Genomic DNA, 23,252 nt, shown 5'->3' on the forward strand with positions numbered 1-23,252 from the left:
CTGGGGGAGCTTACCTGCAGCCTGCTGTGCACCAGAGATGTCCCACAGCTCGTGGAAGGAGAGGGTCAGGCAGCCCTGCCACACATTTCCATCTTTATGCCTCAGGTAAGCCCTGCACTCTGTACATCAGTTTCCAGAGGAGGTTCTCCTTCTCCAGCAACATCAGATATTCAGATGAGTGGCCAAGCTGGATACAGTACTAAGATAAAACTGGTATACTTGTCACTGCACTCAGCTCATAATCCTTTAGGAAGCGAAACTCAGTTTAACAACATCAGCATTGTGAATCAGCATCTGTTGGCTGTTTCAGAGGATTTCCAGCCCCATGTAAAACAAAAGCCAACCTGTGCTCAGGGACAGCAAAGGAAACCTACCAAGGCACACTACTGCTGTAGCTGACTGCTTACTGCAGCCTCAGCTTTGCATTTTCAACACAGAAAATGTGGGTAGCTCCTGATCCAAGCAGCTAATCTGCCCAACACCAGTTGAGTGGATTTCTCAGAACTGGAGATAATGTTTGGAACAGTTCATATCCTATGGGTTCGACTATTCTACACACCCTCTTCTCCACTGGCACCAAATGCCATCTTCCAGGAGCAGGGCAGGGAGACGAGGATGTTGTTCAGGGGAGCTGAGTAATTTCATCCACCTTAGTAACATGCTAACAATCCTTACCAAAAGAAAAGAGGTGCACCTGCTATGCCTGGGATGCTGGAGGGAACAGACCCAGGTGCAGGGTCTGGGGACATTTTCTTTGGCTGCCATTATTTCTCGTGCAGTTGAGCTGGCAGTGTTGCTTGCTGAAGCCCATTTTTAGATGCCAACAGAAGTTCCAGTTCTGGACAAGTGTTTGGGAGACCATGGGGTGTCTTTTGTGTAAGTCCACAAACTGCATTTTGTAGAAGTGATAAGGTGTTGGCAGCTTTCCCCGAGGGGAGCTCCTGGGAGAACATGCTGTGAGAACAGCTGGAATGTGCTGGCTGTTCCCATCACATGCAGCAGTGTGAAAAGATGTGCCACACAAGGAAAATTTCTAGAGGGGAGCTCCAAGGTCTGGAAAACAGCCTGTGAGTGTGGGTGGAAGAGCTTATTGAAATGTAATGTGCTCAAAAAGCAGTGAACATCTGACCCCAGCAAGACTGGGAAGAGAAGCACCAGGGCAGAGGAGACTCTTCAGTAGATACCACCATCCCATGACCCTTTTTTCACCATTCCATCTGCCTTTCCAACTCCTTAGCTGTTACTGCTGTTGCCTCCTGGTACTCATAAGGAGTGGGAAGAGACAGAAACTAGGAAAAGGCATGGAAAGTTGTTCTGTTTGGGAAGACCCACCATGCATGGGACCTGCCATGTGAGGGCTGCTTAGCAGGGCCAACCCAGCTGGCCTCTGTGGCTCTGAGCTTGTCTGTGCTACATTTGGGGTTTCTCCACACTGGTCTAACCACTGGGATTAGTGGAAAACTCTATTTTTTATTTTTTTTTAAATGCAAAGTTTCTGACAAAATTAATACCTTTGAGGAAGTAATTTTGCTTTCTTCAGAAATGGCTATTTTACACTGGAAAGTTTGGGAACCAAAAAAATTTTCCAGCAAACCAAAGAATTCCTACTGTTTTTCAAAACTAATAATGAACAGTTAGAAAAGGGGAAGAAAGAAATTGAAATCTGCTCTATGCCTGGATTTGGGTTTCACTTAAAAGTTGGTATTGGACAAGACTACCTTGCAGTTTGCCATATGCTGGAAGACTGTGCTAAAAAACCACCACAGCTCTCGAGGACTGGGTTGACTCTTTTGCTGTTGTTACACCTACTGTCTGCTCGCTGGTGTGTACTTGTCACATGAGATGTTTCACCACACTATTCACCTGGCAACCAGGATGTGTTTGATGCTTTGTTCAGGTTTTGTTTGTTTTGAATTAGAGTCTCTCTTGCTAAATAAATCTGCCATCCTGCAGAAGGGAACAGTTTCTTGCAGAAGTCTGTCTGAACCCCAGCCAGGATGATGGGATGTTTGCAAGAGGGAGGTTTCTGTGAGGGTGAGAGGAAGGAAAATGAAAACATTTAATGTCAGAAAAACTGTAAAAGAAGGAAAGCCTCTAGAGGAGAGACTTGATTTGAGGAAAGGAAATTAGGGATATGAGAACCGGACAGTATTATTAATTTCTCCAAAGGAGAACTTCTCCACTTTGTGTCAGCTCAAGGATTTCACAGCAGATTTCCAAAGCAAACCCAGGTATCTCTGGAAATGACGCCAGCGCTTTAGTACTCCCGTGGGCAAGCTCTGGCAGATTTAACTGCAGTGATTTAAAACATGGCTGTCCCAGATGTTTGCCTTGCTTGCTGACTGGAAATTACTGCCTTAGAGGAGGATGTGGCATGTGCTAGGGTCTCAGGGCTTGAGTTTGCAGGCTGGAGAAGAAAACTGCTTTTACAGGTATTTGAGCTGACACAATGGACCATGTACTGAGACACTTGTGGCATCAGTTTGTGGTCAGCTCTGCTCTCCCTCGTACAGGATATTCTCTGCTGAGAGTCGGGAGCCAGGCAGGGAGCGACAGCTTGGATCAGTGCAGACAAACCTGTCTGAACTGTCCATCCAAACCCTGCTCTCTGAGACACAGACACTCCAAAGCTGGGGCTCTGTGCTTCAGGCATTGGGCAGTGCTGGCCTTTGTCAGGACAGAAGAAGTTTCACCCTGAGCTGCAGCACCCAGAGGCTGTGCAGGACAAGGCACATGACAGCTGGGACCCTTGGCTGTCAATTCAGCCATGTTTTAAAGTGGTTTTCAGCTGTTTACACATACACACCTAATTCTGTGCTCATGATTTAGGGGTGCCTGTTACAATTGGTGAAGACTGACTCTAAAATTCCCATATGTGTTCCCCCAGAGTAGACATTTAAAGTAGGTGAGGAAAATCATGGTTTGAAAATGCCTATATTTCTGCATTAGTGCCACAGAAAATGTAGCATTTCTCACCCAGATTCTGAAGTCAAATTGAACAAATCTTATGTTTTGTGTCCAATTTTCTGAACATTTTCTGTAATTCTGTGGTTTGCATCCTCAGAAACCAATGCTGAATTTTCATACCATGACAGATTTACCAGAAGTGCATTTTCACTTTTGTAGCAATATTTGTGCTAATAATAATAAAGTTTTAGTACAAGTTATCTGCGCAGTTTAAAAAACTGATTAGCAAGTGGAAGAAAAAAAAGAATCAATATAGTAGAACAGTCCACTGAATTACAAAAAAGTTAGATTTTTTAAGAAGAAAGATTCCTTTTATAAGACATGCTGTAAACAGAAGAAAAGTAATATTAAGTGTTGTAGATTCCAGTTTACTCTGCACTTCTATGGCTGCACTTGAATAAGGACTAAGTAATTTCTGTAGCTAGGCCTGTTTATGTAGAACTTGTGGGTGTATTTGCTATTTAAGTGGAGAATAGTATTTTAATACTTAAAAGGTCTGGTGTGTCTCTGTGCTGTGTAAGCTGTTTCTAATCTGTATTTGAAGTTCCGTGCTGTTTATCTTGAGATCAAGGTTGATGTTAAAACATGTTTCCTTTTTGCTGGAGAATTTACTGCTTGCTTCCAAAAACGATCAGCAACAAAGGAGATTAAATGAATCAAAGCCTTCTTGCATGTTCCAGCTCTCAGCAAGGCTGAGAACGACCTATAGGAATCCCCTGTTTTTGGGATGTGTTTTTTGTGGAGTTTAATTTAGCTCAATGACGCCATTCACATCAAAGTGATGTTTAAGAAGTGAGTGGCTCTAGATGGTAAAATAATATTATGGTGAACACCAGGCCAAAGGCACACACTGCCTCGTCAGGTATGTCTGAATTGCTAGCTAAAACAAGACCTCAGCAGATAATTTATACCCATCAAACTCAGGATCCATGTGTTTTCTAGCTACTCTCTGCTGTAATCTGGCTGCACATCAGCATAAGGGCATCTTAAATGTAACTCAGAGGAGCACAGCTTTCATGACAGACTGGATTGGGTTGGAAAGGACCTTAAGGTTCAGATAGTCCCAAGCCCTGCCATGTGCAGGGATGCCACTCTTTAGATCAGGTTTTTCAGAGTACCATCTAATCTGGCCTTGAACACTTCCAGGGATGGGGCACTCACAGCCTCACAAGTCTCTGAGTAAAGAATTTCTTCCTAACATCTGATATGAATCTGCCCTCTTTCAATCTAAACCCATTGACATTTGGTCTGGCACTATCTGCCCATATAAAAAGTCCCTTTCCCTCCTTTTTATAAGCACCTTAACTTACAGTAAGGCCTCCCCAAAGCCTCCTCTTCTCCAGGCTGACCAACTCCAGCTCTCTCAGCTTCTCTTCCTGGGAGAGGTGCTTCAGCTCTCTGACCATCTTTGTGGTCCTTCTTTGGACCTGCTCTAACAAGTCCGTGTTTTTGTGGTGCTGAGGACCCCAGAGCTGGATGCAGCACTCCTGGGGGGTCTCATGAGGGCAAAGTAGAATGGGAGAATCCCCTCTCTCAGCCTGCTGGCTATGCTGCTTTTGATGCAGCCCAGGGTGCCATGGGGCACCCAAGTGAACTCCCAAGGAACTCCCAAGTCCTTCTCTGCAGGGCTGCTCTCAGTGACTTCTTCTCACAGTCCTGTATTCAAGTCTGGGTTTGCCCTGACCTGGGTGCAGCAGCTTGCACTGGGACTTGTTGAACCTCATGAGGTTCCTGCAGGCCCAACCCTCAAGCTTGTCCAAGGCCCCAGCTATTGCATCCCGTCCTTAAGGAGTGTCAACTGTCGATTCATGTCATCTGCAAACTTCTTGAGGCACTCGATCTTGCCGGTCATTGCTGCATTTATCTTCTTGGTCATCAGAGAATATGACAACACATCTCTGAGCTTGCACACTTGGATGCATACATTGATTCCTTTCAGTGGTGGAATTGTTGACATGGTTGTTAATACTAGATCTGCTAGAGATATGATCATACACAAGATGTGGTAACCTAACCTCTAAACTCAAGCAACATTAAGGAAGAAAAATTGTTTTTCCATTCCTTTTACATGTCAATCCTCAAAAACAATGCCTACTCCACTTTCTCTGTTTACACATTCTTCCCACAACAGTTTTAGTGTGGAAATGGCTAAGACAGAAATGTAATTTCCAAGCAGATCAAAGTGTCAGCTTGCATCCAGCATGGGAGGCCATGCTGCATTCAGCAGGGAGAACCATGGAAAGGGCTGGCTTTGTCCTCAGCTGTGCCCAGGCTGCTGTCAGAGATTCCCTGCTTGTCAAGGTTTGTGGATGATGTTCAGCTGCTGTTTGCATCTTTTAATACAAATTGATATTTTTAAAAATATGGACAAAGAAACTCTAAATATGATTCCAGATCTCTTGCAAACAGTACTGAGAGAAATATTAAAATCAAGTTTCTTAGGCTTAACTAAGTTAGGCTCAGAATTAGACTAGTATTAACAACTTTGAATCCCCAAATACACAAACACGAATTTTGCTCTAGTAGCCATACAGAAAAAAAAACCCAAACAGAAAACATTACATGGTTTAGAATTTGCATGGAAGTTCTGCCTCCTTGCACTTGTACACAAATGGGCAAATATTCAGCGACAGAAAAAGGATTTTGTGCTTGTAAATGGCACTAAATTGGGAAGCAAAACAGACACAGCAGGGAAATGAGGCAGAGGTCCTCCTGAAACAAAGATGACTTTATTTATAATTTTATTTTATTTTATTTTGTTTTATTTTATTTTTTATTTTTTTTTTAAATTTATTTATGACGTTTGATTTGTGATGGTTTGTTTAGGCTGAGAAATTGCTTACAAATGAAAGGACGCAGTTTTGGCACAAAGTTGCTGGTGTGATTGTGACTCGGTGAACTCAGCTGAAGAGGGTGAAGGGACGAAAGCCCCGCTGCAGCCTCCTCTCCGCGCTCAGCGGGGATGCGGCCCGGGCTCCGCGGGATGAGGCTCGGGATGCAGCCCGGGTTCCGCGGGATGAGGCTCGGGATGCAGCTCGGGCTCCGCGGGATGAGGCTCGGGATGCAGCTCGGGCTCCGCGGGATGAGGCTCGGGATGCAGCTCGGGCTCCGCGGGATGAGGCTCGGGATGCAGCCCGGGCTCCGCGGGATGAGGCTCGGGATGCAGCCCGGGTTCCGCGGGATGAGGCTCGGGATGCAGCCCGGGCTCCGCGGGATGAGGCTCGGGATGCAGCCCGGGCTCCGCGGGATGAGGCTCGGGATGCAGCCCGGGCTCCGCGGGATGAGGCTCGGGCTCCGCGGGATGAGGCTCGGGATGCAGCTCGGGCTCCGCGGGATGAGGCTCGGGATGCAGCTCGGGTTCCGCGGGATGAGGCTCGGGATGCAGCCCGGGTTCCGCGGGATGCGGCTCGGGATGCAGCTCGGGTTCCGCGGGACCGGCAGCAGCGCACCCGCTCCGCCCTGGCCCCCGCCCGGCTCCGCTCGGCGCGCAGCCGAGGAGCCGCAAAGCCCTGCCCTGCTGCCCGTGGCTCTCTGCGGGTCCCCTGCAGCCAGAGTTTGCCCAACTAGTTGAACTGGCTCTTTCTGCCTTTTTTTTTTTTTTTTTTTTTTTTGGCAAACTAAGAATTTCCTTCCTGATAAAAATGAGCGGCGGGCGCCCCGATTGGGCGTCGCGTTGGAGAGGATGTGACATCAGGCACATCTCTGGCTGGGCTGGATGGCCGGCTGCCGAGCAGGGCAGCCCGGGGGCTGTTTTGTTAAATACCACCCCAGGTGCTGGAGTTTGTGCACAGAGAGCTGCCGGCAGCGTGTCCCGGGCTCTGCCTGCACTGCTCGGCTCATGCGGCCACAGGCTGCTCCAGAGAGCGCTCCGGCCGCTGGGGGCTCCGCGGGGACCATGGAATTTGAACTCTGGAAACCAACCACAAAGTGAAAAAACAGCGCTTGGGCAGACAGAGCTGAGATGGATGATGAGAGAACAAATCAAAATGCCAGCAAATTGCAAGGAGCTGGAGGCCAGGCATGTGCAGCGTCTCCATCAAACCCGCTGATGAGGGGTAAGTGACGCTCCTGCCTGGCCAGGAGCCCCGGCTCTGCCGGAGGCAGCGAGGGACAGGCTGCGGTGGCTCCCTGCGCCCTGATTCGGGACAGGTCCTCGGTCCGGCCCTCTAAACACCCCCATGCCTTTGTACTTCTGAGGGGATTTAAAAAAAGTTATTTCTGTTTGATACTGAATTTTTTATCGTTTTTCCTTTGTGTCATAGAAAAGAGTGGTTGATTTTGTAGTACGTTTTTGCAAGCAGAAACAAATGCACCACTTGGACCTCAGCATACTGAAAAATAAGTTGAAATGTGGCATGTTTGACTGAAATGAGTGCCAGCAGGAAGCTCAGCACTGACTCAATTCTTTTTCTTTTTCTTTTTCTTTTTCTTTTTCTTTTTCTTTTTCTTTTTCTTTTTCTTTTTCTTTTTCTTTTTCTTTTTCTTTTTCTTTTTCTTTTTCTTTCTTTTCATTCCCTTCCTCCTTACTTTCCTTCTTTCTTTTATCCTTTCTTTTGACTATTTTAATTTTTGCTTTTCTTTTTTGTCTTCTCTTTCTTCTTTTTTTTTTTTTTTATTTTTCCTTTTTTTTCCTTTATCTTTTATCAGTTCCCCTGCACTTTAAGATGAACAGACCTAAGTGTTGTTTGAGCCTACTGGGTTCTTCTGCAATGGCATTATTGTGACCAATGCTGTTGTGGGCACATAATAGTGAGCAGTTACTCAGAGAAATAGCCTCACTCTGTTCATTGCTTTGTGTCTGGCCCAGAGCCATTGAAAACATGACATGGTAAAAAAAGACAAATAATTTAACTTCATATCCTTAGCTGGACGTGTTCCATGTAGCTCTGTTTCTGTGAAGTTGCTCCTTCATCTAATGGCGAGTGCAGAGAGAATGAGGTAAATTCAGAAAACGTGACTTTATGCTGTTCTTGCGCCTTTCCTGGGCTGTTCAGGATGTTTCCATTAATACCAAATTGAAAATTAGGACCATAGAACCAAAATGCAAGGCTGACCAGTCTATCTGCAGTCTGCCTGTCCTCGTGTGTGTCACGTATGTACAGCCTGAGGCTGGGGTGAGAGGGAAGGCAGAGATGTTATTAACATTGTGAACCAGTCCACACTGGAGATGAGCTCCAGCAAAATAGAGGGTGGAAGGAGGGAATCCCACATGACACAGTGCTGGGCACAGATCATTTGGTCCTTTGAAAATCAAAGTTCAGTCCATTCCTTTTGTGTCTGCCTATTCCTTAGTAGAGTCACTAAGCTCTTCTGGCAATTTCCAGCAGCAATGTATTTGGCTCAGGCTGTGTATATCACAAATTTAAGGGGCAGCCTTTGACTATGAAAAATACCATTTGTAATCTGTTCTATATAATGCCTTGGGATTTTTTATCTGCAAATATGAATGCAAGGGCATACCTTCACTGGAAGGACTTCAGAGCCCCTTTCAAGCTGCACTGTGTGTGAGAGGCACAGAAGGAAACCAGCGTGAGGACAGGCACGGAGGATGCAGTGCCCTCACATGGTCAGAGGTTGGAAAAAGTTGCTTCAGCCATCACCACAAAAAACAGTGGTCTAGAAAGGTCCTGTGAGAGCTCTGTTGTGCAAGGGAGCAGTCAAAATTTGCATGTGTGCATGGTTGTTGCTATAAGGCTCCCTCTGTGTACACCACCCTGCCAGTGTCCCGTGCCTGAGTGGTGGCAATGCAATCAAATATGACCAGAGGTTTAATGGAACCTCTGGGCTGGCTGGAGTCTTCTGCAGTGGAAGGGGAGCTAAGTGACCCAAAGCCACTGAAAGCCAGTGGGGTTTGGATATTTAGATGCTGAACTGCTGGGGTCTGACTCCACCTCCCTGTGGACTAAGCTGTGGGTAAATTTCAAATTTGGACAAATTATCTTGTTTCTTTGTGAAAGAGCAGTTGTACGTCTTTTTTGACAATCAGGAATCCTTGTTGCAGTGGTGGTACATACAATGAACACAGCTGTGTCCCCCACATACAGCAGCCTTGCTACTTCATGTGCAGCTCTGGTGGGCAGAGTGTTTTGAGTACTTTCATGAATGCCACTAGTTCAGGAATTTGAAAGCCTGTGGTCAGCTGGAACTCACATTTTCTTAGGCCTTAATCAAATACAATACAGATCTTTCATATTCTGACAGTGTGCCTCCTGGCAGTGAGGGCAATGCGACATGGAAACCCACTGCAGTGTTTCTCCTCTTCCAGGCAAGAAACACGAGTTCCAGCCTGGAGCAGGCAGAAAATAGAGATACTGTTATTTGCCAGAAGGTGATGCCCTGGGTCAAGAAACTTGGGAAATTTGCCATCCCTTCCAGGAGGCTTGTCTCCCTGACATTGCTTCAGGTTAGAGGTGTTTGCTGCAGATGGAGATAGGGCAGGAAAGACATCAGCCTGGGGCTGTGCAGTTCATGGCAGCAGATCTGGAGTTATGCCATCACAATTAGTCATCAGTCAGGCCTTTAATACCACTCTTCCAAAAGTATCCAAAGCTGGTGTGATGGATTCCACAGGGCTCCACAGGACTCCAGTTCCACCTAGGATAAAACTCTCAGTTTCTCTGTTACAGAACTTGCAGATAAATCATGTCTTAGCACATATCTCTATTATTTTTCACTGACATTTATTTTTGATGCTTATATGGTCAATCTTTTTACTCATTTTTAAGACTTGGAAAATTGCAAGCTAATGGCCAGTCCACAGATGGCTGGTCTGGCTTTTTGTAGAGTTTCAGTAGAAACCTGTCTTTTCTCAAGCAAGGACTGAATGGATAAAATCTGCACATGGATACGTCCTTCCTAGTAACCAGAATTCTGACACGATGATATTACAAGTTGGTACAATGCACAGGTACAGGCACAAAGGCTGCCAGTATTTGTGTGGCCAAAAAAAAGTTCAAGTTGCAGCTCAAAATACTTGTACTTCCATCGAGACTTTTAGAATTTCTGTAAACATATTTCCCTTACAACTCATGCAATTTAGGCAATGACATTAGTTTTCAGATGAGGAAAAGCTTTTTGCATACCCTGGAAACACAACTGACTGTAATACAGGCAGGATCAGCAAGAACAACAGCATAGTCAGATAAGCATCAATTTGACACACATTGCAGAGTAAAGCTCTTTTAATTCAGTTCAGTTAATAATTCTGTGCTTTAATAATTGTTGCCTAGTTTTTCTACCCATATAAACCAAACTGCAGCTTCCAGAATTGGCTGTCCATTTTGCTAAAGTGGAAGGATCTTTGGGAGCCTAATGAAACTGTGTAACTGTTGTGGGATGCAGCCCATGGAACATAGCATATGAGTGCTATGGAACATGAGCAATTTGAGCAGGCAGAGCTCAAATAATGCCAATAACAAAGAATACAAATTTCTTTAAAAGCTAGTTCATAGACTCATAGCCAGGTTTAGGTTGGAAGGGACTTTTAAGGGTTGTCTAGTCCCACACCCCTGCAATGAGCAGGAACATTTCCACTAGACCGGGTTGCTCAGAGCCCCATCCAACTTGACCTTGAATCTTTCCAGGCATGGGACATCTACCACCTCTCTTGGCAGCCTGCTCCATTATTTCACTACCTTATTTTAATGTCTGGTCTAAATATACCTTCTTTTCATTTAAAACCTTTATGATCATCAGTTTATGTGTAAACATTGTTTTAAAGAATTATAGTGGCTTATTAGGGTGTTTTGCTGAAGGCAGACTCCCTGCTATTTAGGATTCCATTCCATACATGTACTCTATTGTAATTCCTGAGAACTTCAGTAACTCAGCAACTTGGTCACTGGAGTTTTCTCTGTAGTTAGTGGTAAGAGAGTGGGACATCTCCAGAGAGCAGCAAAATGTCTTTTCACAGGAAGTTGTGGGAAGTGCTCTCTGTGAAGGCTTCCCTTCCTTCCCAGGGGGAACCTGGGACATTGACATAGAGCAGACACTGGGTTTTGAATGCTGGAACATACATATCCCAGAAGGATTATTGCTGTCAGTTGGCTCTGAGCCATAAAATCTGTAATACTGAAGATCTCCCTCTATTAATATTTGCACGGTATATACGTGCTGTACCTCACTTTGTGGTTTCAACAATGCAGAGAGCACAGCTATTACTTAAAATGCACCACTCACACCAGACACTGAAAACTGAAAGATGGAATCAACAAGCAGCACAATTTGCCTTCTTGTACTTTGGTCCCTTCTCTTGCCAAGTGTTGTTGATTCTAGTCCAGCTCAGAGCAGGGGTAAATGACTGATCAGCCAAACCCTCTTCAAAGCATATTCCTTTTGAGTTAATTGGTAAAATGTCATAAGTTTATGAAAAAAAAAAAGGCCTTGGAAATAATTCAGCGAGAAGGACAAGCCCAGCCAGAGCCAGGTGATGTTCTGCAAATCCCTCTCCTGTCTTCTAAAGGGGAATGCAGCTGCGCAGTGCAAACATAGGACAAGTTAAAAATGAACCCAGAGAGAAGATATCCTCTTGTCTGTATCCCTCACAGCATCTGCTCCAAAGAAATCTTGGCAGCTCAAATAAAGTAGAAGGGAGGTCACACAGTTGGAGTAAAGTATGCTAGTGAAATAGAATTTTTAGCCTTTTTCCTGTCTTTGTTTTCATACAGACTTTGTTTCAGACTGGTCTCCTTTACATGAGGCCTCTATCCATGGGCGTCTGCTTTCTCTGAAGAAGCTCATTGAACAGGTACCTCTCCACTGGTTTCTCTGCAGGGTTTGTTCAGTGGATGAATGCAGTTTGTGCTTTACTGTGAAACTTCCAGGGTGAGAAAGTCTTGTTAACCAGGCCACAGTGAAATCTGCATGCAACAGGCTTTTTTTTTTTTTTTTTCTACAATCAGTTCCTTGCCCAGCACAAACTTTGTGCACTAATTTGATAATGTACTGAACTGTCCTGGGTGATGAGTTAACTTTGGCAGAGGTAATGAGACCCTGATCACTGGGATCTCTGGATGGCTGAGGGCAGCTCCTCTGCAGCTCCTGTGTGCGCCTGTGAGCAGTTTTGGGTGCCCCTGAAGGCCAGCTCTGGACCCAGTCAGGGGTCTGGTTGAGGCTTCAATTCAGTCACCCAGACATTTGTTTCTGAAGTGCCTGAGTGTATCCCAAGGCCCTGGTCCCACTCCAGAAGGTCAGGGATAGGTAGAAGTGATTTGTGAACCTCACCACTTTGCTTCTTCAAATCCCTGGGTTTAACCTGTGAAGGAGTTGATGGAAAGGGAAGGGGCATTGGAGACTCTTCCAGCTTAGTCTTCTGGAGCACCAAGACTGCTAGAAACAAAAGATCTTGTAGAAGCCAAACAATGTTTCTGATGCATTTCTTTCCTTCAGTGGTTGCCTCCAGGCAAAGAGCAGAAAATACTTCGAGCATTTCAGGGTTCAACCCAGTCAAATAACCACAGACTCAGTGGGGAGAAGGTCAGAAGGCTTGAGCAGTGATAGAGAAAAGCAGCAGTCCTGGCCCTGCCAAGAGCTCTAGTAGCAACTTTTCATCATTTTCTTTTATTTCAGATTTTGCTATCTGCAGTGTAGTAGAAACCAAATCACGCTGAGTTCCTAACAGGATGTATTTTCCCACTGGACACTCCACTAAGCTTTCTGTGCTGGTTTTCAGTGTGCACAAGCCATGACCTCAGGTACTCTGTGCCAGTATCCACTTCATCCAAAACATCACAGCCTCTTCATCCTCTTCATCCTTACTTTTTGAGGTGAATAGCTCCAGGCAGTTGAGGAAGGTCTAGTTACATGAAGCTTTTAAAGAAGGGTTTTTTTGGTTGTTGTTTTGGGGTTTGTTTTTTTTGTTGTTTTTTGTTGGTTTGTTGTTTTTTTTTTATTGCTGGTTTTTGTATGGGGGTTTTAGTAGCTGTTTGTAATGATATTTTCCATTATCTTATCAGGGGAATGATGTCAATCTTGTTACAGCAGACCAGGTGTCTCCCCTCCATGAAGCCTGCCTAGGGGGTCATGCTGCCTGTGCCAGTGTCCTGTTAAAACATGGTGCTCGGGTGAGTACGTGATGGACACACCACTGTCCCTACTTTCAGTATGTTGTATTACCACACTTTAACAGTATGTGATGGCAGAGTATCTCTGTGATTTATATTCTGTACTTAGCTCTGCTTAAGGTACTTACAAAATGCACGTCCTAAAAAAGCGATCCAAAAAAGCACAGATATAAGAAGCAGCTATTATTGTTCTTTAGATGAGGATGAAATGTTCTCATCTTTCACAAGAACAAGGGGAAGTTCATCTTGCAGAGTGTTTATTATCCTGCAGAAGTTAAGGGTGTTTTTTATGCACACATTAATCTTGTTGGTATCAATATTCAGAGTCTTAAGCAGAGGCACAGGAATGTTGGGATCAACTGACAATAAAATGGGAAAGAAATGGAAACAAGTTGCAAATAAAATGGTGAAATGGTGTCTCATGGCCACTACTTTCAAGCTAATGTCAAAATTATAATGAATAAGAAAATCGATTCATACATACATTACCTTACCAGTAAAAAACCCTTTCCATTTAAAATTAAAAAAAAAAGAAAACAAAAAAAGGAAGGGCTGCACACATTCAGCCAAAAATAGACTGTTTCAGGAGAGGGCTATGGGTTGGTGTGTTTCAGCTAAGATAACTGAGAAATGGTCATACTTTTAGTTTGGTAGCTCCTGAGAGACCCTGGAGTGGCCCTGATGTTTTTGTTTTGTTTTTTTTTTTTAGTAGGAGAGACTTGGAGGCAATTTAAAAATATACTTTTTTTAATGAACATTTTAATGAAAAGTTGTAGTCTTCAGGAGCACTGGGGAGTTTTGGCATGGAATTAAATAAAAATTATCAAAAACCCTATATTGTGCTGAGAAACTGGTTAGTTGTCATCAATTCTGAAATACCGAGAAGATAGAAACACTTTCCGGATTGTGTTATTTTCCCCCAGGTGAATGGAGTGACTCTTGACTGGCACACACCATTGTTCAACACGTGTGTCAGTGGCAGCGTGGCTTGCTTGAATTTGCTGCTGGAGCATGGAGCCAGCCTGCAGCCTCCCTGTGACCTGGCATCCCCCATCCACGAGGCTGCTAAGAGAGGTAACCCCACAGGCATCAGCCCTCCCTTCCATGTTACCAGCAGTGTGCTGAAGTGGAGGAGAGAGATAAAGAAGATAATTTTCTTGCTTTGGGTCATGTAAAATGCCTTGCTAATTGGTCTCATCATGAGGGGTGCAGTTCTTCCCACCCCTGTTGCTCATCAAGGGCAGGTCAGCTCAGCTGTCAGATCCTCTGAATTCACATGGTGACACCTGGAAGGGAATGCATTGTTCAAGTCAGCTGCCTGCAATGTGGACATTTGAGGGAGACATCTGGCTATCTTCAAAAGGAATGGAGAGAAACATGGAGTGATTCATCTCATCTTCAGTAGACATCTGAAATGAGTCAGATAAAATGTGAGGGCTTTTAGCCTGTGAGGCTTTAGCCTGTTTTGCTAAACGTGGCTTTTCAGCTTCTGTTTTGCTGACTGGATCCATTGGAGTGAATGAAAGTCTTACACTACCACCTCTTGACAAAACTTTGAATCTTTGCCAAACTACACTGCTGCAACAGGGAATTTGCTGAAAAAAAAAAAAAAAAAAAAGGCCTGATCTCTGTGAGTTGACTCTTTCTTTATCCCTTTTAAGGTCATGTGCAGTGTGTTGAGCTCCTTGCATCCCATGGGGCAAATATAGATCACAACATCAAGCACCTGGGAACTCCTCTTTATGTAGCGTGTGAGAACCAGCAACTGAACTGTGCCAGGAAGCTGCTTGAGTCAGGTAAAAACAAAAATAAAGAATGGTGTACTTTCGTTTCCTGCAACATCTATCTTTGGTTTATCTTTGTGTTTTGGGACCAGGAGATGTTCCACTCCTAATACCAGCCCTGGTTAAATGTGGTAGATCAGGCTCTTCTTGACCCAGGAGTTCAGCTTCATAGCTCCCAACAAAAAGATGGGTGATCCTGGATTTCACATGGCTGATTGTGCCTGGAACAAGCTTTCCTTTCCAGTGTCTATGCATGTGATGCTGCAGTTATTTGAAGTGGATAGGAAGAAATTTAATGTTTTAATTTTTTTTACCTCCTCTTTACCCAAAACAACTGACTCAGCCACTTTTACACCGTATTTCTGCAAACATATTTTAATTTCCAATGAGTTCATAAAAGGTTTGAGACATTAACGACACAGAAGAAGGTTCAGCACTATATCTTTTGCATCGCACAAACCTAGCTGTAAGTCTATACGCTTGGATAATTACACAAAACCATTTCTTGTTATCTACAGTAGTACAGGTCTTCTAGCTAAAGGGGTCATATAACCTAAAATGGCCACAGAGCTGGTACAAAAATGATGCACCAACAAAGCTACTTTGGAAAAAACAAGCAAAAATCATATATAACACCTTTTAGGTAGGTGACTGTTTAGTATAATGACCTTTTTTGGGAAGAGGTCAAATACAAATTAATCTAAATATTAAATGGTTGAGAACTATTTTCTTTTTTCTGCTATTTTTTTTTCTGCTGCTTCCTGTATATGGGAATGTGTACTATAAAAACCTTCCAGTTTTGAATTAGTTCTGCAGCTCACCTTTCCTAGGGTGCTTTAGGAGTCATTAATCCAGGGTAATGAATGGGGGAACTGTCATCAGGGGTGCTTATGCCCTCTTCTACCAAGAACCTCTAGAGCTTTTCTATCCTCACATTTTTTCCCTAACAGATGCTTTGGCATTTGGAAATCCCACCATCTTAAGCCTCCAGTACAGCGGAGTTGAAATCCTGCATTTATTTTAAGGGATGGGAAGCAGAGGTGGGCCATAGGCATTTGTCATGCTTCAGGATGTCCATGGGCTGGGCTGTGGGTGAAGGACTTCCTCATGCACCATTCCTCTGGGATCGTTTTCTTACTCACAGCTCCACTGCTCAGCCAGCGAGAGTTGTGCTTGTGCAAACTGTAGCACCAAGCCCAGCATAAGGGAGTCCACCCCTGGCTGCATTTGTGTGTTATTCAGACAAATAGCAGCTAGTGCAGTGAATGAAAATGGGCTACTGTTTAATCATTGCTCTTTGTCATTGTTCTTTGCCCTCTCTTACTGTTCAGGAGCAAGTGTGAACAGCGGCAAGGGCCTGGACTCCCCTCTGCACACGGCTGCCAGGAATTGCAGTGTGGAGCTGGTGAAGCTGCTGATTGACTTTGGAGCAGATGTTTGGGTGAAGAACGCTGAAAACAAGAGGCCAGTGGAGCTGGTCCCACCTGGCTGCCCTGTGGGCCAGCTGTTCCTGCAGAGAGAAGGTGCCCCTTAGAACTTGTGTTAGGGAAAGCCCACACAGATGATTGCAGAAGGCTATGCTATTCCAGGCTGAAAGCACTAGAAAACTGGGAACAACTGAGCTTGCCTCCATTTGCTGACTTAGGGACATTGTGCAAGTGCCAGAATATAGTGGTGCACTAGCAGAGATAATGTAAGAAAAATAACCTTTCCTGAACCTCCAGATTTTGAATCTACTGCATCAGGAGGCAATCATACAGAGGTTGCCATATAATCCAAAATAGAGTTTAGGGTTAATAAACAAGCAAAAGACTCCTTAGAAATTAATGTTTTTTTCATTATGTAAAACTTTGAGTTTAGCGAGAATCTCTCGATTCCCTTGTGTCAGGTTGTCTTAGTTTAGTGTGCTGACAAATGCAGGCAGCAAATCACCTCTGATGGGAATTGAGGCTGGGTAGTGAGGTTGAGGTTTGCAATCTCTGGCTATACAGTAGGTGGTCAGGTTTGTACATCTCAGCACAAATACATAAATGGAGATTTGCAACCCCAAAAATGTTAATGTATGTAATAGTAAAAAAAGTATATTGAAAAATTTGTTTTCTAATTTGTTGCCCTTTACTTTTATTCTTGGTTCAAACTTTACATAGATTCAAAAGTATCTTTAAAATGAAAGATTACCTGATTTTCTTTTTGGACATTAGGGAAAATTGCACAGGAATGATATATGGAATTATATATTTATATTCATTTATACTCTAGACTTTCTCTAAAGACCAACTTTATGTCCTGAATAATAACAGCAGTATCAAACCATAAACTTAAATTTTTGGAAGAGTCCATTTTTTACTTGTAAATTAAATAGTTCCAGGTAAATTTATTTTATTTTATTGATTATGAAATCTTTAATGAAGTATGGAGAGAAATATTATTGAGAGAAATTAGAATAAGATTTCTAGTGTCTACTCATTTTTGTACTTGTCTTCTTACTTAGGTTTTCTCATTCAGCCAGCAAGCTATATACATTACTAAATAATCTGGATTTTCATTGTTTTAAACAAATTGGTGATGGTAGGGTTCATGCCACTTACATGTTGATGAGATTGTTGCCATTGAAATATTCACACTCAGATAAAATTGGAACAACAAAATGATGAATCAGGCCCTGCTTAAAATAATAATGTGAAAGTAGCGTGGAAACACCTGTGCTGTGCATGTTACGCATGAGCAGCGGATATTTGGTTTCCCATCCTAATCTATGGCACACAGAGCAATGATCTTGTCTTCCAGTCCCTGCTGCATTTGATTCCTGACTGCCATGGCACTGCATGTGTCCTGTTTATTTGAGATAGAAAAACATTTCAGGAGCTGGCCTAGAAACACTGCTCAGGCTAAGCTGACAGCATGGGCAGCAAGGAACTTTTCTAAGTGAAATTCAGCAATCAAAATCAGAAACAATAAATGCCTGAAGGGAATTTTCCTGTGGAATAGTGTCTTTTCTGATGTTCTCCGTGTCCTTCTCTGCATGGGGTCATGCCTGTGGACAGCAGATGTCTGTCTTCTTTGGCTGGCTGAACAATTGCAGTCTAGGAGAGTGGTGCAAAAGCTGCTCCCATGGCAGACCCCAGCTGCTGGAGCCCTGTAGCCCATGGCCAGGCAGGCTGCAGGGAGCGTGTCTGGCCACCAGAGATGAGTTGGTGAGCGTGCTGATCCAGTCACCCTCCCAGGACCAGCCCAGAGCAGGTGTAGTACATGTGGTGGTTCCCTTCACTGTGCTGCTGGATCATCCCAATCCATGCTTACATCTCAGGGACAGTCCTGTGTGTGGGTGGGAGAATTAGTGAATGCTCCAAAAATGTACTGTATTTTTAAAGAGTGTGCTTGTGTTTGCAAAATATTTTCCAGTGTAGTGTCACTGCTTGTGTTTTGATAAGTCTTTATGTTTTGGGTTTGGTTGTTTTTTCTTTTAATGGAAGCCTTTGTTTTTTCAATGAGATGTTTGCAGGCACAGCATTTATCTTTGGGGTCAGTCAGTGTGATACTGCAATAGTTTAACTAGTTTGCCTTGTTTTCTACCTAACAGCAGGGTAACAACTCATATGCTGGCTCCTAGCAGAAGGGTGTAGCCCTTTGCATGGCCCTTGTGATAGCACAGCAGCTTTCAGCCTTGCAGAGCTGCTGGAAGTGTGGTGTCCTGTACGAGGGAAGTCTCAAAAGCTGATCAAAGCTGCCCTCTCACCACATTTTTGTTGTGGCATTCCTTCCTTCCCTCTGCTCTTCAGGAGGGAGAGCACCTAAACTGTCCCTTCCAAGCTCATTCACATCCCTCGTGCTTTCTGCAGTGTCCCTTCTCATGACCTCCCCACCCCCTGCATCCATCGTTGGTGCCCATCTCCTTACCTGCCCTCCCACAGCCCCTGCCACCCTGCACACCCCTGAGCAAACGATGCTCTGGAGTGTTGAACGCTGACAGGTGCCGCAGGTAAAACTTGATACATGATCTTCCCCTTCCTGAAAAGGATAAGTGACCCAAACAAGTGTATAATGCTAATATACCTTGATTTTTTTGTAAAGTGACGAAGATTCTTCAACAGGGCTCCCATCTATCAATGTGGTTAACTTGGAAGGTTTAAATAAAGAACTATATAGTGTTTCTTTTGCTTTGTGTTTGTCAGTGTTATGAAATAGGCCTCCAGAAAGCAGTGGACTGAAAACTTTGATCTCACTGGGGGAGAGGAGGGAAGGGCTTTTAAAGTAGCATCAATCATCTCTTCTCAGACAGAACAAACATTTGTACAGCTTAAAAGGCAAAGGCTGATGCTGCTGATGCCAGCTGAGTAATGACAGTGACTAGGCATGGACTGGATTGCAGGTGGGCAGCTGTCCTTTGGGGGGTGCAGGTCTGACTTTTCACTGCTGGGTGTGAAATCCTGATGAGAGGTTGGTTGCAGGAGGTGGGCTGCACAGTTGCTGTTTCAGGTTTATAGTCTTGGCATTATAAAGCCATGTGTGTAACCTCTTCCCTGGATCTTTCTCCAGGGCCACTGTCCTTGATGCAGCTGTGCCGCCTGTGCATCAGGAGGTGCTTTGGATACAAGCAGCATCAAAAAATAACTGGACTTCTCCTCCCAGATGAGCTGAAACATTTCCTTCTCCACATTTGAGCCTTTTTATGTTCAAAACGGTGCCTTTAATAACACAGCAAGGTTAGTTAACGTTTTTCATCACTAGCGTCACCAGTGTTTGCAATGATAATTTATGGCAATTTTTGGTCACTAATGAAGCCTGGGACTGACCAACTTGCTCAGTCTTCATTGCCATCACCCCCACCAAATCCTTTTGGAAGGAAACAATCCTGTGTGATTGCATGGTGAAGCTTGGAAATGTGGTGTGAGAGTGCCCTTGAAAGCACAGAAGATTAGCATAACATTTTAAAATAGATCTCTTGATTCTCTGGCACAGTTCCAAAGGTCTTGTGGTTGACAACCCCTCAGAAAGAAAACACACATCCCAGCCCAGCAGTAACAGCATTTCATGTAAACATCAGGCACACCAGGAGAGCTACAGAGAGCTTTCTCTAAGCAGTGCTCATGTGCCTGTCATCTGTGAGGGCTGTGCCCACAGCACCACGAGTAAGGGGAGGGAACCCAACTGAACCCACTTGCCAAGCAAGGAAGGCCCTCTGGCAGAAGTTTTTTATTTTCTAAGAGATCACGGAGTGGACAGATAAGCACCAATAAGCATTTCTGCCATGACAGCAAATAGGTCACTGCTGATGGCAGCTCCCTACTGTGCAATAATAGCAGGGCAAAAGTTTTTAATCATCCATTAAGGCAGTTACTCCTGATACTTTGAGACATAGAAGAGCTACACTTCAGAATGACCCATTTTATCCTTGTAGCATGTTATTTTTTCAAAGACATGGGCTAAGAGGCTATCAGGAGCAGGCACTGAGGCATTTCCTGCCCTGAAAATTAGGTGGTATTTCCAAAGCATTTTTCAGCATGCATCAGAAAAACAACTGCTTCTATGCCCCTTCTCCACCCAAGAAAATATTAAGAGTGAGATACTATTTTTTTCTGGGATGGTTGCTACCTCAGTCATAGCATTTTCCATGGGAGCAGTAATAATAATGCCTCTAATGTGTAGTCATAAAACAAACAATGAAATCAAAGTCCATTCCAAATTTTAAAAAACAGTGCACAATTACTGCCCCTGCTCGGTTGCTGAGCAGTTGGCTCAGTGTATGACGTATGTAGTTCTTATTCCAGTGAGGTCATAAGAGCAAATATTTCCAGCTGAACATTAACACTGGGTATTTTTCTTTCCCTTTCAGAAATGGATCGTGTTGACACCAAAATGCAGTTCTGACCGTTCTGCTCACTTGGCTGCTCCCCCAGGGGTATCAGCTGCCTGATTCTTGTAGGAGCAAGGATACTGAGACTCCAGCTCTTCTTCACATTGCCCTGTTTCCTTTTGAGTTCTAAACCAAAGTGCATCTGTATCACCTGGGAGCAGCAGCAAGCCCAGTTCCCTGAAGGGCTTCCATGTCACCCTGAGCTGAAGAGGCAGCCACACACTTGGGTGCTTGTGGAGATCCTTTTCCACTTCGCAGTGGAGACTCCGTAAGAGTGGGCTGGGAGTGCAGAAGCTGATGACATTGCTAACACCAGCAATGAGAGATACAGAGTCCTCATCTCAGAAGTGGAGAGACTGCCAGCCTTCAAGTGTATGAAACCTGATTTTGGTGTTCACCAGTGTGCCAGTGGGAGCAGAGCCAGCCTGCCTTGTGCAAGTGGAAGGTTACAGAGGAGAGATCAAATGATACCTGGATGCTGGTATTTGATGTAAATCACAATTCAAGTCCTTGTCTGCACAACATGACTGCTGGCTATAGGTATTCAGTGTGATGATTTGATTCCTTTGTGCTGACCAAACACAGCACAGTTCTGTTGGGTTTTTGGGACACCAAATTGTACCCTAATGGGACAAAACACTTATCTGACCCAGTTCATCACACATCTTTGAGCCATGTAAAAATTAATTGGCTGTTTCAAGATGGCCTTCTATATTGTTGCCCTCATGCCCAGGAAGAAAAGGAGATACCTGTCCTCACAGAGGTTGAATAAAAGCAGGTATCTGGGATAGGAAAGGTATATTCTTCTAAAATCAGTGTCTTAGTTAAGCTGAATCTCCATTGAACAGGTAGGGAATGGACAATGAACCTGGTGCTTAACTTTTGGACATTAATGTGTGAAGAATCCCTGCTTTGGTGACACAGTGGAAAGCTGGAGATCTCATTATATTCTAGATGATGGAACATTTTTGTACATACTAATTTTTCTTTTGCTTGTAGGCATCTTATTTTGTAACTTCAGCCAGTGGGTTTATAGGAGTAATGATAATACCTGGAGAAAATTGCTCTGAGAACCAGGTGAGCGAGTTACTTCTAGTTTGCTTTTCTTATGAAAATTTTATGGTATGACTCTGTTTACTTGAATTTCTTTGCCCAAATGTAATTAGGATGAATTCTTTATGCTCAGCTTGTATCATCTCAGTGTGTTTACTTATTTATTTTCAAAAAAATTGTGTTCAACACTGGTGAATTACAGCTTTATGCATCAACACTTACCCAGTTATAAACTGTAGAAGTACAAGATGCAAACTGAATAAGCTCATTATAGGTGAGGTTTGGAATTTTTTCTATATTTTAAACCATTCAAACTGTAATGCAGGACTTAAATGATTATCAGAAATATATTTTATCAGATTCTTTTCTATTTTTATGTTAACAGTTTAATGGCAGTTAAGCCACAATTTTGTAGACTATTTTCTCAGAAATAAATAGTTCATACTCTTTTGCTTGTCAGTTTGTTTTCATTCAGTTTTGAAATGATAGCCCTAATTTTGTGGATTGACTGCTACTATGGGGTTTTGAATTCTAACTTCTTGTAATCCCACCTGCAGGCAGGTAGTGAACCGAATATTTCCTTCAAATAAAACTATAGTAAAGATGGGACTAAAATGCAAATACTGTATAAATCTTGCCTTTTGTTGATGCTTTAATGTAGAGCTGGACTCCTGAAATTCTTTCTTTTCTCACTTGAGGGTTAGTGAAAAGGAGATAGAGATTCCAGAAAGCAGGAGAAGATGTAAATTTAGATGCTCATTGTCTTCAGTTTGGCTTTGTTTTTTTAACTGATTTGCATCAATTTATTTCTCCTGCCAACTAAGCAAAAAGCACACACAAAGTTCTGGTGCTGTTGTGCAGGTGCAAAGGTCCACAGCTGTCCTGTGCATTTCTTGTTGTTTTGTATTTCCTCTTAACTGCAAACTGCAGACATGCAAATCTAGTAAATGTAACATACAGCTTTGGAGCATATTCAGAGAATGTCCTCTTGCTTGTCCACGAACATGAATTCTTTTCAAGATGACTAAGAAGGAAATAAATTTTACTTTACTAGCTTAATAAAATGGGACAGGCTGGTTGAAAAATAGTAGGTTAGTGTTGAAAAAGAGAGTACTTTTATGCCTAATATGGGATATGCTCAATTCCCATCAGACTCATGTTCTTGAGAATCATGGATCTGAGACTTGATGCTCCTGAATTCACTTCTTCTTGCTTAACACATGCACTGTATTTGTCAGAGTGGAGGGTTCCTTGCTCTGGCAGTTCCAGCCTGAACCCTGCTGGCTTTGGATAGAAATTCCCTGGAGTTATTTCTATGCATATTGAGCAATTATTTGCCATTCCTTGACGCATTGCTCAGCTCACTGCTCCAAGGGATACTCACTTGCATGCACCAGGAAACATTTGATGCAGAACTGCTCTCTAGGATACCTAGGGAATCCACTTTTCTTTAAAATTACAGCAGTGAACTATTGCTGGAACGATAAATGTTTCAAATTCTTGTATCATTCAACACAGTAACCCTTACTCCAT

General features: G+C 43.6%; 1 protein-coding gene across 1 annotated transcript; it reads left to right on the plus strand.

Annotated features, from left to right (window-relative positions):
- The first annotated feature begins 6,676 nt into the window (after positions 1 to 6,676).
- On the plus strand, positions 6,677 to 22,300 carry ASB9 (ankyrin repeat and SOCS box containing 9). The gene is made up of 8 exons (XM_058861950.1): positions 6,677 to 7,022; positions 11,634 to 11,713; positions 12,921 to 13,028; positions 13,952 to 14,102; positions 14,690 to 14,824; positions 16,144 to 16,335; positions 19,349 to 19,515; positions 20,646 to 22,300. Exons 1-7 carry the CDS (start codon positions 6,929 to 6,931, stop codon positions 19,471 to 19,473), a joined length of 885 nt encoding a protein of 294 aa, XP_058717933.1. The 5' UTR covers positions 6,677 to 6,928; the 3' UTR covers positions 19,474 to 19,515; positions 20,646 to 22,300.
- The last annotated feature ends 952 nt before the right edge of the window (positions 22,301 to 23,252 follow it).

Source organism: Poecile atricapillus, chromosome 1 (assembly GCF_030490865.1).
Source record: "Poecile atricapillus isolate bPoeAtr1 chromosome 1, bPoeAtr1.hap1, whole genome shotgun sequence".
Classification (NCBI taxonomy): Eukaryota; Metazoa; Chordata; class Aves; order Passeriformes; family Paridae; genus Poecile; species Poecile atricapillus.

Coding starts and splice junctions, on each gene's coding strand:
- ASB9 (XM_058861950.1), top strand. CDS start 6,929: ATGGATGATGAGAGAACAAATCAAAATGCCAGCAAATTGCAAGGAGCT. Junction 13,029..13,951: donor TGTTAAAACATGGTGCTCGG/GTGAGTACGTGA, acceptor ATTTTCCCCCAG/GTGAATGGAGTGACTCTTGA. Junction 16,336..19,348: donor GCTGTTCCTGCAGAGAGAAG/GTGCCCCTTAGA, acceptor ATCTTTCTCCAG/GGCCACTGTCCTTGATGCAG.